Source organism: Nothoprocta perdicaria, unplaced genomic scaffold (genome assembly GCF_003342845.1).
Source record: "Nothoprocta perdicaria isolate Ctin4 unplaced genomic scaffold, notPer1 scaffold_9, whole genome shotgun sequence".
Taxonomy (NCBI): Eukaryota; Metazoa; Chordata; class Aves; order Tinamiformes; family Tinamidae; genus Nothoprocta; species Nothoprocta perdicaria.
Window position 1 is genome coordinate 950050 of NW_020456198.1, and position 16826 is coordinate 966875.

General features: G+C 36.1%; 1 protein-coding gene across 1 annotated transcript in view; it reads right to left on the reverse strand.

Moving 5' to 3' along the window:
- The window catches only part of PPP4R2 (protein phosphatase 4 regulatory subunit 2), a 28638-nt gene that overhangs the window by 8250 nt on the left and 3562 nt on the right, over window positions 1-16826 (reverse strand). Inside the window, exon 3 of the mRNA XM_026052500.1 lies at window positions 3045-3215. Within this exon, the coding sequence (XP_025908285.1) occupies window positions 3045-3215 (171 nt within the window). The remainder of the gene's footprint in view (window positions 1-3044; window positions 3216-16826) is intronic.

The following is a 16826-nucleotide window of genomic DNA, read 5'->3' on the forward strand; positions in this document are numbered from 1 at the left end:
ATTTAATAAACTAATGAACATTTACAGATTTTTACAGTACTATTTGAGGTTGAAAGCATTAACATTTCAAAAAAGATTTAAAAAGAATATCTAGTACAATATGAAAATTAAGAATCACTGCTGGATTGGGAATAGCACACCACAACACACCAAATGCAGAGCAACACAGACATACATATACATGCATAATCCAAGTCCTAAAATGTATTTTTTTTTTAATAATTCCACTTTTATTACCTTGCAAGGACCTCAGCTAAGTACACAGTATGTTAAGTCTATAATGTTAACAGCCAGATTTTTAAAGATGTACAAATCTACCACTAGTAGAAAACATGTCAGCATAGCTAAGATTAATCCCACTACATGAGAGTTCAGTTTAACTAAATGTGAACAATAAACAGAAATAAAAAATAATGAAGAATCAACAATTCAATTACATTTTCAGATGTCTGTGTATTATACCTGTATATAGACTAAAGAGATACATTCAAGGTCAAATAATTTTATGGAAATAAAAATATGCAGAACTTTAAAATAATTGTTATCAACCAAATGTAAGAAACATTCTGGAGAATCATTGCCTTGATTTGCAGTGGCACGTAACCTGTTTTACTCTCCGCTATCAAAAAAAAAAAAACAAAAAAACCACAAATGCTAAAACCAGTACATTTCCCTCAAAGGCTTCTGTATTAAACTGAACTTTGGTTACTGAGCAGTAGGTGGCACCAAGCATCACAACATTGCTTCCCTCACATGTAATCTGTTCAAGATTTGTAAATGTTTTCGGATAGAAAAATCTGACAGGCTACTTTACCTATAGATAATCATGACTTCTTTGGTATAAAACCATTATTTTAGAATAGCTTTAAGATGTGATTTTAAATAAAATTAGCCAACAAATGTGTAAATCTATTCCTGGCCACTAATTTATAAGTTTGTATAATATTAAAAATGAATTTTTGAAATTTTTTACCAATGTATTTAAACAGTTCAGTAAAGGAACAGCATGCCTAAACCTCACCTGATTCCTTAAAATGACCGGCTAAAGCTCTACAATGAAAACACTCATAACTATACCTACTAACATAGTGTTCAGAGTACGCTACAAACCAAAAACGTCATATGGGCAAGATCCAAGAGCTATCCTGGAAAAACTAGATATAGTCATATTAAATTACAGCAAAAGATGTATCACTAGAAGTTTCAAAGCTTATAGTTAAATTATAAGCAGAGTTAGAAGCATGAGCTTTGATTTTTCTTTCAAGAAGGAAAATTTCATCTAGAAATTTTCATCTATTTCATCTATAATGATCCAAGCAGGAATTAACTATATTTTTCTCTTCTCCATGGGACCTTTTTATATTTTTTTAACCTACGCAGAGGGGAAAGAAAGAAAGAAAAAAAAAAGCTCATTTTAATAAAACCCTTCTCTCACCTTCTTAAACACCAGCAGAAACATCAGGTCACATTAAGCATCTTTATTTTCCACTGTTATCCTTAAATGACATTCACTACTTGAAATGATAGCAAGCCTTCATATCTAATCACAAGAACTGAAACCTGCTTTTGGTACATTTTAGGATACAACATAAAACAACAGGGCTTCCACAATCACATCCTCACCCCAAGTGTTTCAGGATTTGCTAAACGAACTATTCTAAAGCTGCCTCTCAAGCACACCAATTTATTCTTTTCCTAAAGCAACTCATGCAGGCAGTTTACTTCCTCAAACCAAGACTGAGTGGTTCATATAGAAGTATGAGGAAGGTTAAGGGCTTTCCTGAGCGTTACAGCAGGGCATCAAAATAGCACGAGCAGAGCAAGTGCCACAGGTGTCACCTAGAGGTCTGGTTTGCACACTGGGGCACAACAGGAGATAAGAGCAGCCCACTCATTAACGGTCTGCACCAGAGGGAGAAGATGAACAGATGTCTGGCACAGCTAAGCATTAACAAAAAGGTAGGTGGAGAGAAGAGATGGCTCAGACATAAAGAAATAGAGAGTAGGTTTTTATCTCAATTCCTTCAGTATACTGGGCAGGTATAAATACTGGGTAGCAGAAAATAAGCTGTATTTCACATACTTTTAAATTTTCTTTTTTTTTTTTTTTATTTTTTTTATTTTTAAGGCAATCAGCCCGGACTTATAGGAAACATTTAAATCACAAATAAATTAAGCTGTAAAAGTAAAACAAACAAACAAAAAGTCTTACTAGAACCTCCAAAGTTGAAATTTGAAGGCGACATGGAGGCAAACTCCATCCTTTCACTAACAAGCTAAAGTAAACAGTCAAAGAGTCTCTCTTAAGAAATCATTGAGACCCATATGTAAGAAAATGACTCAGTTTATTGTAAATATATAATCCAGTTTAGAAACAAGAACATTATACAAGCTATTAAAAAAATCTGAAAATAAAAGCCTTTAAAAAACACTTCTAACTAAAACAAAACTTCCAGAATTACAAAACATACACACTTTGATCTAAAAGGTACAGTCAATGGTCAATAGTTTGAATATAAGTGTCTTTATTAGTAAATATCATTTGATCTATAAATTTTAATATAGCAAAATTTAACATTTCACAAACAGGTACATCTTGCCTCCTTGCTGCACCATGTTTATCATAAAATCTCTTCTTCAGAATCTAATGAATTGTCAAAAAATACAACTGAACATCTGAAGAGGTTTTACAATTAGGTTTCTTAAAATATGCTGAAACAAATCTGGCTTTAATATCTATTTCACCTGCTAAATGTACACAGTGCTACTTTGCTTCATCACTGTGTATTAACAAAAAACTAGCTACACCATTAAAAACCTGAAATGACTTCTCACAAGAAAGCAATGCTTTAACTCAAAGATAAAATGCTGAAAAGCTCTGAAATCATTTAAATGTATTTCCAAGATATAAATTTACTTCTAATCATTTGTATAAGTAAATTGAAAACACTAAGACAGCACAGAAGAGTATGGTTAAAAATAAGAAAATATTTGCAATCCTGATTTTAGGCAACAAATTAGATGTAATTTAAAATGTTACATACCCATTAAATCCTGTGACAATTTTCAGAATTCTCTCTTTCATCTCTTCAAAGGGAATATATTCCACATTTGGATTGGGGGGGCCTCTTGGCTCAGGAGCTGAGGTTCTAAAGTCATCCATTACTTTCTCCAGTTTGAAAATAAAATAGCCTTTGAACTGAGACCACTGAACCCTGCAGAAGACACACAGAGTTAAGGCATATGCAAGCCAGCCCGGAAATCACCGAAAAACAGCATAACTTCATTGTTTGTAGATCAACTTTCATATTGATGCATCAATTTTAAGATAAACATGAAAAAAAATGCAACACTTTTCTCCCAAATTTAATGCATAATAACTATTCAAATAATTACTGTAAAACAGCACTAAAAACAGCAAATTGTCATTAGCAAATGGGTAATCCAGTCCCTTAAAGGAACTAATACTCACTATAACTCACGCATAAGTGTGAAATAGGCGCATATTACATATAATTTACATTGAAAACCTATACCCAGCCTCAATTTTTCACTGAATACTTCAAGCTCACTGAAATGGTGTTTCAGTCTGGAAACCATACAGTGCTCCTGGCATATGTGCACTATTAGCACACCTTAGCAAAAAGGCCTTTTGTAATGAACTGCTCCACGTCCAGGAACCTTAGGAGTACTAAAGTGCACAACTTTGCCTATTCTTTTGCAAGACAGTATCTCAAACATGTACCTAGACTTTGTACCACAGTTAGCACTTCCTAACTAATATCTGAACAAAAAAAAAATTCACTTTTCTACACTGATCACTCCACAGAACATGCAGGGAAGCAACCCTGGCCCTCCTCTGGCCACTGCCCTTCAGCAGCACAGAGAGAAACATCAAGGCAACTGATTTAGTCGCTATCAATTTTGTTCTAACCATGCTCATGCAGCTTTCACAGCTACAGGAAGGAGAGGCTATGAAAAAAGAAAAGACAGAAAGAGAACAACAAACAGACAACAGAGAAAAAGACATTTTGACATTTATGAACATATGTTATCCAGAATGAGTGGATTCAAGTCACAAGTAGAAGATCTTGACACCTGGATGCTCTATTTTTAGCTCCCGTTGAAAGCAATCCCCTTTACCCAGAGGCTGTGTCCCTAAAAGCTTTTCCTGGAAGCAGTACTAGTGTACACAACTCAACTTTCTTTAGGCCCACATAGCACCTGACCTCCTGTTGGGCTGATACAAATGTTTGTGCAGTGAGCCACATGCGGGGACTCCCCACCACAATGAAGAAGTTTGTTTCCCATACACTGTTCTCAAGCTTCACTGTTACCGAACATGAAACCACAGTCTAATGAGTCACACTACCTACCTTCCCCAGAAAAATCACAGTGTTATCTTTGCCTTAATTTTCTTGTCTCAAAGAAAAAAAATTACAAGATTAAAATGGAAAAAAATCAGCTTAAATTTAACAAGTTTTAAACATAAAGCCTTGGTCTTTTAATAAAGACAAGGAAAAACATAATTCAGTTTCACAATTAAAAAGAAGTGAAAAATTTGCAAGAACTGGGCAAGTGAATTCAATGAAAGTATATGAAAGTAAATGTCCCTTCTCCTAGGAAATCATTAACAACTTCACTACAGAGAGGAGTAACAATAAAAACAAAGAAATACAAAAGGAAAGAAACAAAGTCCCAAAAACAAATAGCACCAATAGATTAAACAGATTAATTAAGTCTCAATGGATCTCTGCTCCCATTAGTATTATACTGTCAAAGCAAAATACCATAACACTTCCAATGTGCAACATCAGGCATTACTACTACAAAGATTAAAAGCTATCAAATTCTGTAATGGTGTAACCATGAAACCAAAGCCTTCCCTAACAAATCACAGATTTAATACATGAAACACATGACAAAACACGGATAGCCAGGACCTAGTAAGTAGCCCCAATGCCAGAGTAAGATCACTCCCTGCAGAGCATCGTCAAGAGCTTTAGCAGCTCAATGAAAGAGGATTCCACTCTTCTAAATACTTTTCTTACAAGCTCATTTAGATTTGTTTTCATATTTCCACTCTGAGCTGTTCCTTATTTTCACTGTTATTTATTTCTTGCTGAATACCGCTTTTTCACACACTGTCACCACAGTGACTTGCTGCTGAAATAAAAAAAAAGTATAGAGGTTTAAAATAGAAACCTATTACCTCAAAGCAGTACTCAACAGCTCTTCTTTACAATGCTGAAGTTGTATCAATTTCACCTCTTAAAATGCTGAAAAAAGTCACTTGACCTATACTCATTTATTTTTCATTAGCATGAAAAAAAAAAAAAAAAGCTAAGAGCTCTTATGTCTGTGACAGTGACATAACAAAGATCCTTTGTCCTGTACATTAAAACACTTGATAAACAACTACTTGTTAGATGACATGTTCCAGGTTACAAACAGAAGCACCACAGTTTAAGGATAAACTTATCCTGCAGTCACAATGGCAACTAAAGTCAACCTAGAAACAGCTGCACTAGCTTAAAAATCAACAAGCTGTTGCTAGAAGCAGCGTAACCACTGTGGCAGGGAGCTCAGGGCAAGCTTGCTGCCTCTTTATTTACACTCAGCATCTCGAGCAGGTTTTTTCCCAGCATTGCTGAACTCCCTGTAGCAGCACCTACAACACAAGCAGCATGAAAGCTAACTGATTAAAAGCAAGTGGTACAAACTGCAGTTGCACCTGTGATTCAAACGCGGACATACCATAAACAACTGCTCCACAGTTACAGAGGTCACTGATGCAGCCAGAGTAAAGATGTCCTGATCTTGCTGTTGTGATTTAAACATAGGCATGTTTACAGCATGTCCCCATTTAAATGAAGATCTTGAAGCTCTTTCAATCCATATAAACACATTCTGATTAACAGTTGTATCCCTGAAATACTAAATTACATGGGAGCACCAGTCCCATTGCAGTTAGCACCACAAAAAGCATTCAGCTCTGCATGTCAACCATCCAGGCAAAATTTAGTCCTGCAGCAGGAACCCTGTGGATTCCTGGCAGGTAGGGATAAGCAGGGGAGCTTCACAAGACCCCAATGGAGGTCACTTGCTTTAGACCCCACTTTTCTATCACTATCCAGATCTCCATCTTCTGCACCCATCCATCAGTTATCTCCTCCCCATCTTTGCTTTCACATGAACACAGCAAGGAGTGGGTCCCCTTTCCTCATGCTGATATCCCAAGTTCACTGAGAGCACCCCTAGCACCAGGGTGCAAAATCTCCAATACAGCTGCTTTGTTATAGATGGAAGACACTGAAACGAGGCAAAGTCTGGTCAGTACTTTTTATAGCTAATTCAACAGCCGAGAAGTAGTAACACTCTTCCATGCTACATCGTTTTATACACTGAAAAATAACTGAGAAATACTTTAAGATCTGTGAAGAAACCAAATTGAAGTTCATTGAAAAACACTATCTGTGCATTCTTCTGAGCAACTTGTTCATGCAAGCTTGCTTTTGTGACTCAGAATTGTACAGAATCAGCCTTTCCTAATCAGCATTAAAATGCTTTCTAAACCATGATGTTCTTGAATTGATACTAGCAACTTAAAGTTCTTCTATTGTAACTCAAAAACAGCAAAATTCAGTGAACACTGTGTGATTTGCAGATATACTTCAGAAGCAATACTTGAAATTATTAATGATGCTTACTGTATGTCTTCTCATTTCACAGAACAAACAACTCAAAGTATACATACTTTACACAACTCTAAAATACATTTCACTACAATATCAGGGTCATTTTGTGTAATTATACTTGTACAAAGGTAGCTCCCCAGGGCTAAAGAGTCTGTAGTTTCAAAAATGCTCTTAAATCACGAACTGACATTTATATGGAAAAGAGTCCTCCCACTTTTCTACTACACCGCCCTTCCCTCACAAACAGAAAACTAGTAGAGAAAAGGAAACTCACGTGATAGAAAGTATCAAGCAATGAAAAGCCACCAGAGGCAGGAACGAACCGTTGACAAGAAGCAGCATTAGCATGTTTCCGGAACTGCAGCTTACATAGCTACATATTCATCATATAGAGCAGAAGCAGGCACTCCCAGGAGTGATCTAAAGCATGACACTTGAAATTCCAAATTTTGAACTAAAATACCATAATACTGTACCACAATGCAGTCCTGCCCTTGCAATTTAGGCCAAACAAAATCAGAAAGAAAAAAATATTGAGAAACTTGTAAAGGTATCAGTGCCCGAAGATACTCAGTGGTATTTTACCTAAATTAAACACGAAAGCAGAGAGCATGTGACCCAACAACCAACCAAAACAGAGCAAGATTTTAGAGGAATATTTGCATGGGTGGCATAGTAAGGGCAGAAAAGGGGATTAAGAAAGAGTGAGTGAAGAAGAGACGCCAACAGGAGGTAGGAAATGAATGAGCAGGAATGAAAAAGGCAAGACAAAAGCAAGCAAACAAACTACACACAAGGGAGCTTTAACACATACAAATACACAGCACCTCAAATCCCAGGAAGGGGGCAGAACCACAAGTGAAGAAACTTAATCAGCAGAACTACAAAGAACAAATCACGCTGGTCAAAACAGTACAACAGTGTGCTTATTTACTGAAAGTTGATGAGACAATAAGAACAAAATCTCTATTGCACAGAGTGGGAGCATTAAAAAAGATTAATTTTGACAAAGGGCACAATCTAGCAATATCAGGACTAAAATGAAGAAAAATACACTTCTAAATAACTTTGCTAATAAAAGCAAATAATTTCATACTTATACTAAAACTACATGACTACCTGCTGGAAGGAATGAGGTACATTAACCAAGTCAAGTTTAGAAATTAAGGAATTTTATTTAATAGATAACATTCTTCAGCATGGGTCAGAACTGACCTTAGACAGAAAGCAGGTTACTAAGTAAAATCATCACATGCTGTGATTTAAAATGAGATTTCCTAGCACAAAGATGTTTGGAGAAAAAAAAAAAAAAAGAAAAAAAAGAAAAGCTTACTTCTCTACTAACACATCTTTCCAAGAGCGCATCTTTCCAAACATGCAAAGCAAAAACAAAGTTGCATTTTACACGGAAACAGTGTTATCATTGCTCCCATATCTCTGGAAAGTTGGAAATGAAAGTAGCTGAAATGCAAACAACTTCACCTCATTCCATTATCACTTGCTTGCTTGAAAAGCTTGTACCGACCCAGCTGGGAGGGTGACTTTCTCCCTTACTGCACTGATCTCTGGGACATGAGAACCCTCTTTCACTAGTTTGCACCATCAAGATGTCTTTTGTATGTCTGAACACTAACAGGTATTTTCTTCCTATTACCGGACAAGTAAATCATCTCGCTGTCCCTTTGGCATATTGACTTCCAGAAACTTGAAATTTCAGGAGAAAGTTTTAACAAAGTTGCTCAGGGTATATTTGACAAATGTCAGAAAGCACCTAACTGAAATAATTCTAAAAGGCTATTTGAGGGCCTGAAACGGAGACCTAAGTCTTGCAATATGAATTTGCAATTCCTGCCTGAAATCTGAAGCCATGTGCTTGCCCTATACATGCTGTAGCTCTCTGTCTCAGCACTGTCCTGGAAGGCTTTGCTACAACACAGCAAATCCACATTACTGCATGTCTTGGATATCAAGTACTGCTAGGACTACAAGTTTATTATTAAATTTTACAGAAGTGCAGAATAGAAGCATAGTAAGTTACAGATGTTCCTTAAACTCCAATGTTAGCCCCAAAGCTTAGTAAATAGGGCTTACACAGCTTAGAGAGACTCTAAAGGATTTTAGGTTGTAAAATTTAATAAATTTAGAAGAAGGTAGATCAGGAAAATACCTAAAATGAACTGAAGAATAGAAAGCAGAAATCAGATTGCATAGTCTGAAATCAAGGTATTACAATTATTCCTTGACTCTTCACATAATTGCTTCACAGTTTACAGGTGTAATTAAAAAATATATATTGGAGAGATGCTGAGTTTCTAGAGACCTAGCTACGTCCTTAAAACATTAAGGCTCCCAGGAGTACTCATGGGATGTCTCTTCAGGTTTCACAGCATTTAAGGAGTTCATTGCAAATTTATTTCGTTTAAGAGGCTGCCATATGTTTGGGGGATGTTATACATCAAAGAACACAAAATGAAAAGAACAAAGGAGATCTACTATTGATCCTGTTATTGAACAGGACCACAAAAGAAACAGGAGAACTTTGTATTAGGTAAAAGAAAGGAGTATATCCTTCTCCTCTCTGATTACTAGCTCTGTGACAAGTAGAACTAAAAAGAATCACGAACAGAGAAAATGTTTACAGAATACTTTACATTCAGCTGGAATGATTTTAGGTAAAATCCTCCAAACAGAAAGGAAGAAGGAAGACAATTCCAGAAGGCTGCAGTTGGCATGAAACAAGATATGGAAGAAGCCTCCCCTACATCTCAGCTTCCCTCAGATTACTGCCAATTCAGACTACACTCTCACAGAAGACCTTCTAGGAAACTGGTGTTTTTAAACTTTCAGACTTAGCAACTCTTTCTTCTCTTCTATGCCTCAGCTCCAAATCTCATACAAGATGAGAATACACATGAGCACACAGTACTTCTCACAGGCTGGCTCAGAAGCAAAATTCAAATTTCATTTAAGAGGGGATAGCTCCTTTTCTATTCTGGTATTATCAACATGATCACTACAACTACTTGCAAACCCAGAAAGGCATAGAAAGCTGAGTGCATCCAACAGTTCTGATTCAAATCCCAGCTGAGGGTCAATGAGGCCAACTTTTCAGAGTCTTCTTCCATGGTCCAGAGATAAGGTGGATCCAAAGATAAATATCATAGATGAGAAAGAACACACCACTATATATTACATGAATACTACAAATTACTACTTAACCAGAAGTGCTTAATGCTAGAAAAGTACTTCCAATTCCTTAAAAAGAGTCTCTGAAAAATTCTGAACTAGGAAGCTGACAACACTGAACTCCATCAACAGCGAGATTAACTGCACATTTCAGCTCTGCCATGCTGGATACTTAACCTGGTTATGTGACCTGCACCAGAAACAGTAACCCTGCTCCACTGCTTCCACAAGTTCTTGTGATCCCACACATAGGGATGTGAAGCAGATCACTAATCTAAGCAAAAATTAATGCTGCAGACAAGGAAGAAAGGCACTGGGTGGCTGCCAGAGAGCAGAGTCATTCCTTCTCACAGCTACTCTGATGCAACAGGTAATAAGAGGAGTAGCTTATTACTACTACTACTCTTGCTTCAAATCTTCATTAATCTAACTCCCATGTTTCATTTTAATGCTCAATACTTAATGCAACAAAATTTAGAATTGCTGTTCTACACACTGTTGCTACTTCCACTGCTAATGTCATGCAGATTAACAAGGGAAATTCCAAACAACAGTAACAGACTTACACACCAAAATCCCCTCCGCACCAACAAAGATTAGACTCTTAAAAGCTCCTGGCATGCAGACAAACACCTCAGCCTAATGATAAAATTAAACCATGAGCAACTGCTAGTTTCTTTAACAGTGTTCTGAATGCACAAAAAAAAAATTTAAATGCTAGGTGATATGTATAGCTGCTGGCCCAGTGAGCTTTGCTCCAAGTGGTGTGTTCTCCTCCATATTGGTAAACTGACTTCCTGGGGGAGTGTCCTATGCACCTTTACCTGCTAACTCGCAGGTAAAAATGCTCTCGCATTATTTTCAGCAGGATTAGACATGATGTTACCTTTCACTTCAATTAAAATACAAATATAAATATATATATAAAAGTTCAAAAGAAGAAAAACTGGTATTTCTCACACCTTCAGAAGGTATTTTTCTATTTTCATTTGTTGATTATTGCCAAGATAAATGCAAGATAAATGAAGACTCTGCCTTTTTTTTAGGGAAAAAAAAAAAAAAAAAAAGCACCACAAGCTCATTCCAGAACTACCGAAACTAAAATATATTAGGGCTGTATGTACTTTGCTACTGAGTGTTCATCTCTCTATTTCTTGCAAATTACTACTGCTAGAAAAAAACACTAAAATGTAGGTAAAGAATCAGACAGCTGATGAAGACATCAAAGAAGCATCTGCAGCCATGAGGGGACTAATTCTGTTCTCTCTTGGTAATACTCAACTGACTCTAGAGTATAGCTGTTCACAAAACTGGAAAAAAAAATTGAACTTGGATTCACACTTTTTCAGGGGGGGGGGGGAGGGGGAGAAAGAGTATTCCCTAATAGTTCTCTGTAGACAAATGAACTCAACTACCTTCAATTTCCTCCCTTTTAAAAGCAAAAGTAGACTACAGAATAAACAAGATTTCAATAAATTCCTGATTTAGTAATTCAATTCCTTATGCCATAGTTGAAAACAATATGCACAAGATAACTGAAAGCCTTTGGAACTGCCACAAGCCATAGGCACAGCTTATCTATAAGAACGAAAACAGATACTATTCTCATTACACTTCACTCTTTCTCTCAAATTTATCTGAAGTTTTCTTTGGCTGATAAGAATAGCATAGTTTACTAGCTGAATTGTTCCTCTTATTGTGCTTCTACATTATTTATCAAGGTATACATTCCTATATTTCTTTTATTTGTGTAATTTCTGTGATACGTATTTATATTAACATTTCTTATAAATCTCAAGTTTTACTACAAACACAACAATTATCCCAGCTACTATTTTCTGATAGTGCACACATGCAAAGTACTGCAGATCTTCTAAAGAGACTTTGAGATAACCATCGAACACCAAAAATCCTTCTCAGTAATATCAACTATAATTGCTCTTTATTAACGATTTAGTTACATATATAGTTTTTCTTCATGTATGCAGAAAAATCTGTAATTCAGGGAAGCACATTAAACTATCACACTGAGTACAGAATTAATTGCTTCCTGTTATTCTGTACTTTAGGAAATCTGATGTAGAATATTTTATGTGTCTAGTTCTGGATGACTTTCACCAATATTCTGTGTAATTAATTTATCTTTGTTTAAAAATAACTTAGCTTGTACTAGATAAAAAATACACAAAACTCAAATGATTTTAAAATAATTTGATTGACAATCTTCTAAATAATATTTGCTGTATATCTTAACTACCAAACACACAATTGTTTATCAACTCTTAGTAAACACTGTGTACAGAAAGTGTTTTCCCAGACGACAGCTGTCTTGCTTCTGCAAAGCTCACTTTCAAGGCAGGGACCAGATTATCATTCATTCTTACAGCACTTCATACAGCAATATGTGCACCCAGTTATTTATTATTGTAACAAGCCAGGAGTACTACTTTTTTTTTCTTTTTTTTCTTCTCCAGAAACAGGCATTATTTCGGTAATCATATTCTTCAGGTTAACTTAGTGAGTGTTTTTGGAAATCTTTAAACTTCAGTTAAAAGGACATTCACTTAATTCTCAACAGTATCGCTTAGGCCACTAGCCCAAAAAGCTGAGGGCATTGGGGAAGGTAATTTGACTCTCAGAAGTTAGATCAAATAGGTCTCAAAACATTTACATTCAACTTCTTGGTTCTTGGCTGCATTTGACTATTACTATCCAAACAAGTCATCAACAGCAGATAACAATGTATGTGTGTCAAAAGACCTGCCAAGAACCAGTTATACAGTATTCCAGATCTGTCTTTCACATGATCAGACACTTTGTTGCAATTGACAGTCATATTTACTTGAGCTCTAACAATTCCATGGATTATTTTGAGCTTTTATTTATTTCCATTTCAAATTAAATTTCACAGATTAGTGTTGCCTAAGACATGTTTCAAGACTACTGCTATGCACTGCACAGTTCTGCAGGAATTCCACAGAACAATTCAGACTGCAGCCTATAGTTTGGGCATATACAAGCAGTTAAAAATAAGCACTTCTACAGAAGATGCCTGCTAAATAAAATCATTCCAAGAAAAACAAAATGATTTTTTGATAACTGCATACAAAAAATACAGAAACTTTTACATACAAACTAAATTCCATTTATGTTCTAACACTGCGTGCTGAAGTTGTTCCAGTATCATCAGTCTGCACCGAATGCAGAACACTGATGCTGCTCTACTAGTCTGCACAGAATAAGCTCATAAACAAATAAAAACCACTAACTCATGTGGTGTGTGTAGCTATCACTGTTAAATGACTGATCTTACAGAGAGTGAGAAATAATCTCAGAAGAGCAATAGACCACACCGAGATGATGCTGAAAGGTCTTTATTAAATGGAACAATGAAGCTAGGAAACCTGATAAAAGTAAATGGCAGCCTGAGCAAATACTTTCAGATCTGAATTTACTCTGCACTGGGCTCTTAAGCTTGTCAGTTCATACACAGTCCTACCAAATAAAAAAATAAAGCACTACCACTACCATCAACACAGATTTCACTCAAGTCTGTAAGTTGTACAACCACTATCCAATGGACTTGTAACAGCAATCCTACTCAAAATCACAAACAAAAGCCACGCAGTTAACTCCACAGAACTTGTTCTGTTTCCACAAGCAGAGTCTGGACTGACAAGGTGTTTCTCTTCTGGAAACTGGTACAAAAATATGAGGTGTTTCGGGATTTTCACACTCCCTCCCTCTTCTGAGCACAAAATCCAGCCAGGTGTGGCCTTCTCACTCAGAAGCACTCTCAGAAGCAGCTGATATCCAGAAGCATTAACCTATTGCTTCTGGATATCAGCTGCTTCTGAAATCACAGGACTGACTGCTAATATTATTTTTTCGGCACCAATAAGGCCTGCCAGATACATACTGTCTTTGTGGAGAAGCTTCTCAGACATCACTCTGGTTTATCCACAAACCTGGTAATTCTCCCACACACATCCCCCAGAATGACTGAGAGTTCAGTGGATCAGGCTACTTTGCACCTCCCTTCTGCAGGCTCTGTTACCTTGCTCCCTCCTCCTGGCAAGTGCTATAAGGCACAAACCTTCCCAAAGTCTGCAGAAAAGGAGAGGACAAGGCTCAACAATTCTATTGAGGACAAGGCTCATCAATATTTCAGGGCCAAAAGAAACATTCTTGCTACTGGAAAGCATAACATGGGGTGGAATAGCACTCAACCACAGGTCTGGGAATGTATTTCAAATGAAAGAGTAAGGCACTACTAGAACAGGAGAATTAAGACTGGACAGAAAAGACAGGAATAATAGAGGCAGCAGCTACAGCTGTGAATGAACACTATTAAAAAGTAAAGATAAGAATAGATAAAGACATTAAGGATAAGAAATCCGATTAAGAAATGCAGAAGTGCAGTTAATGAGTAGAAGGATGATCATAGAAGAAAATAAAGGTGATCAACAAAAGCACATGCAACTATTAACTGCTGCAGAAAAAATGAATAGCGGGGGGTGGTTCTGTGCAGAGTAGGAATGACTGCCTGTAAGATGACAAGCACAGCACAGAGCATGCTTATGAGAATACATGGGAACAATGAACTGTATACAGCACCAGGGAACAAAGATGTACTTCTAAATGAAAATCTGCAGGCACACACAGTTACATTCACAATTCACATCTGATTATGGAGAGAAGTTTGCATAACTACAAGATTGTGCCTTTTGATTTTCCTTACATTTGAGTTCTATTTAGTTTAAGGCCAATTCATCATGCAAATTTTACAATGGTAGGTGAAGTCTAGCCTTTATACTATAGAACTCATTCCTAGCAGACATGTAATAGCAACACCTAAGATGAAACCGTACAGCAGTGCACATTTCCTAAATAACAAGCGATTCCTGCATAGTGATTTCTCTGAAGTGCCCAACTATGCACTTAACCCATTTAGAATTTTTATAACAGAAGGATAAGAGCTGGGGAATTATCCATCTTTTGAAAGACAAATGGTCAAACTCTGCAACTGCGTTTTTTGTCCTTTGAACACGACAGTGGATTCTGAGACAGAAAAGAGGATCAGAGAATTCCTCATCCGTAGATTAGTGTGAATGAAAGACAGTAGGAAACAATAAAAGGGGGATCACTCACATCTCTTGTTTCAGATACGGAAGCAAGAGAAGCCTACACTAACAAAGGCACCCAGGCTTCTCTCAGAAAAAAAGCCATCTTGTCTACTATAACAGGAACTTGAGAATTTGGTTCTTAAAAAAAAAAAAAAGAATTTATATTCCCCTACAAATTCTACACATTTCTAGAAAATAACTTGCCTACAAATATGAATTTGTTTTGATAACAAGAATTTCAAATAGATGATCAGAAAAATGTTACTGTACACACGTCAAACAACAAAACTGTTAAGTAAAACAAAACCCAAAAACTTTCTTCATAAATATGCACCTTAAACAAGGAAAAAGTTTCAAGGAAAAGGATATGTGGCAACCAAAAAAGAGAAAAAAAAAACACATAAAGGTCAGAAAGTCAGAACACATGCTTAGAATGGGATCTCACGTAAAAGACAACTACTTCCCTTCTGTCATGAGATGAAAGGCTGAACTGATCCAATCTAAAGAATTGCATTTAAAAAAAAAATCAGTATTGGGAAAAAAAATCCCACTTCTAACAGGCATGTAAAACAGTATTGAGGTGCTTAAAATAGATTTTTCTTTGAAAAAAGCTATGGTTACATAACTTCTATTTATGGTTATATAATTGAACAACAGCAAACCATGCCTCATCAACTTCATTGACTTCTGTGATGAAATTACTGGCTCTGTGGATGCGTTAGGACAGGATGCAGGACTTTGAAAAACAAAAGACTAAGGTTGAGGAATCAACTGCCTTACCTCTGCACTGTTACCTACTCAATGCAGAAATAAGAGATCCAGACTGCCTTCAAAGGTGCACAATAGATAGGAAAGAAGCTGTGGTCCCAAGTTGCTGCCTGTGCTCCCTTCTGCCTATACACAGGATTCTCTGTATTTGTTAAGACCTTTACTACTAATTTCTAGATTCCTTCACTGTTTGTAAACATCTGTACTATAGCTCCCATTGGAAGACATTAAGAATGTATTTTAGAAGACATTAAAAATGTATTTTATAGATTACCTGCCCTAGGACAGGAGTGGGGAAATACAGATTGACCAACGATTTTTTGGTAGCAATTACTTCCTAACTTCTTTTCTCAACTTTGAAACCAGAGAAAAAAAATGTAGTAAAAAACAAAATGGATATTTGTGGTTATGTGTCCAAATTAATGGATTAGAAACATTTTTGATATTTAAGGGGTAGACTGACTTTAAATGCATGCGAATTTCCTAAAGGCGGGGGGGAGGGAGGCAGATATTAAGTATGTGACCATAAAAAGCTTATCAATCATTCTTTAAGAACTTCTTGGGGGAAAAAAAACCACTTTTGTATTTTGTCTTTTACAGTTGCTTCTACTTTAGAAAAAAATGGAAGTTACAGTTTTTTAATACAAAAACAAGCAAAAAGCACATCCCGTATCTGAGGAAGTATTTTAGATAAAGCTTTGGCTGACCAATTTCATATCTGTTCACTTTATTCAGCTTTGCAAGTCGTACTTTTTTTTTTTTTTTTTTTTAATATATAGAGGGAAAAAACAGTTTTTTGATAGTTTACAGAAAGTCATTATAGCCTTTCTCTCACTATCCTGGATCTCGTTGAGGAAATTCTATGTTAAAATTTTAGTAAAGTCAGTTAATATATCACCGCTTTAAAAAAAAAAGTTCCTAAAACTGAATACAGGATTAAAAATGACTGAACCATAAACTTTAAAATTCACCCATGGTTAAGTCTTACCATAGCAACTGTTAATAAACAAAACTATTTCAAAATAGTCAAGCAATTAAATTTCTGTTC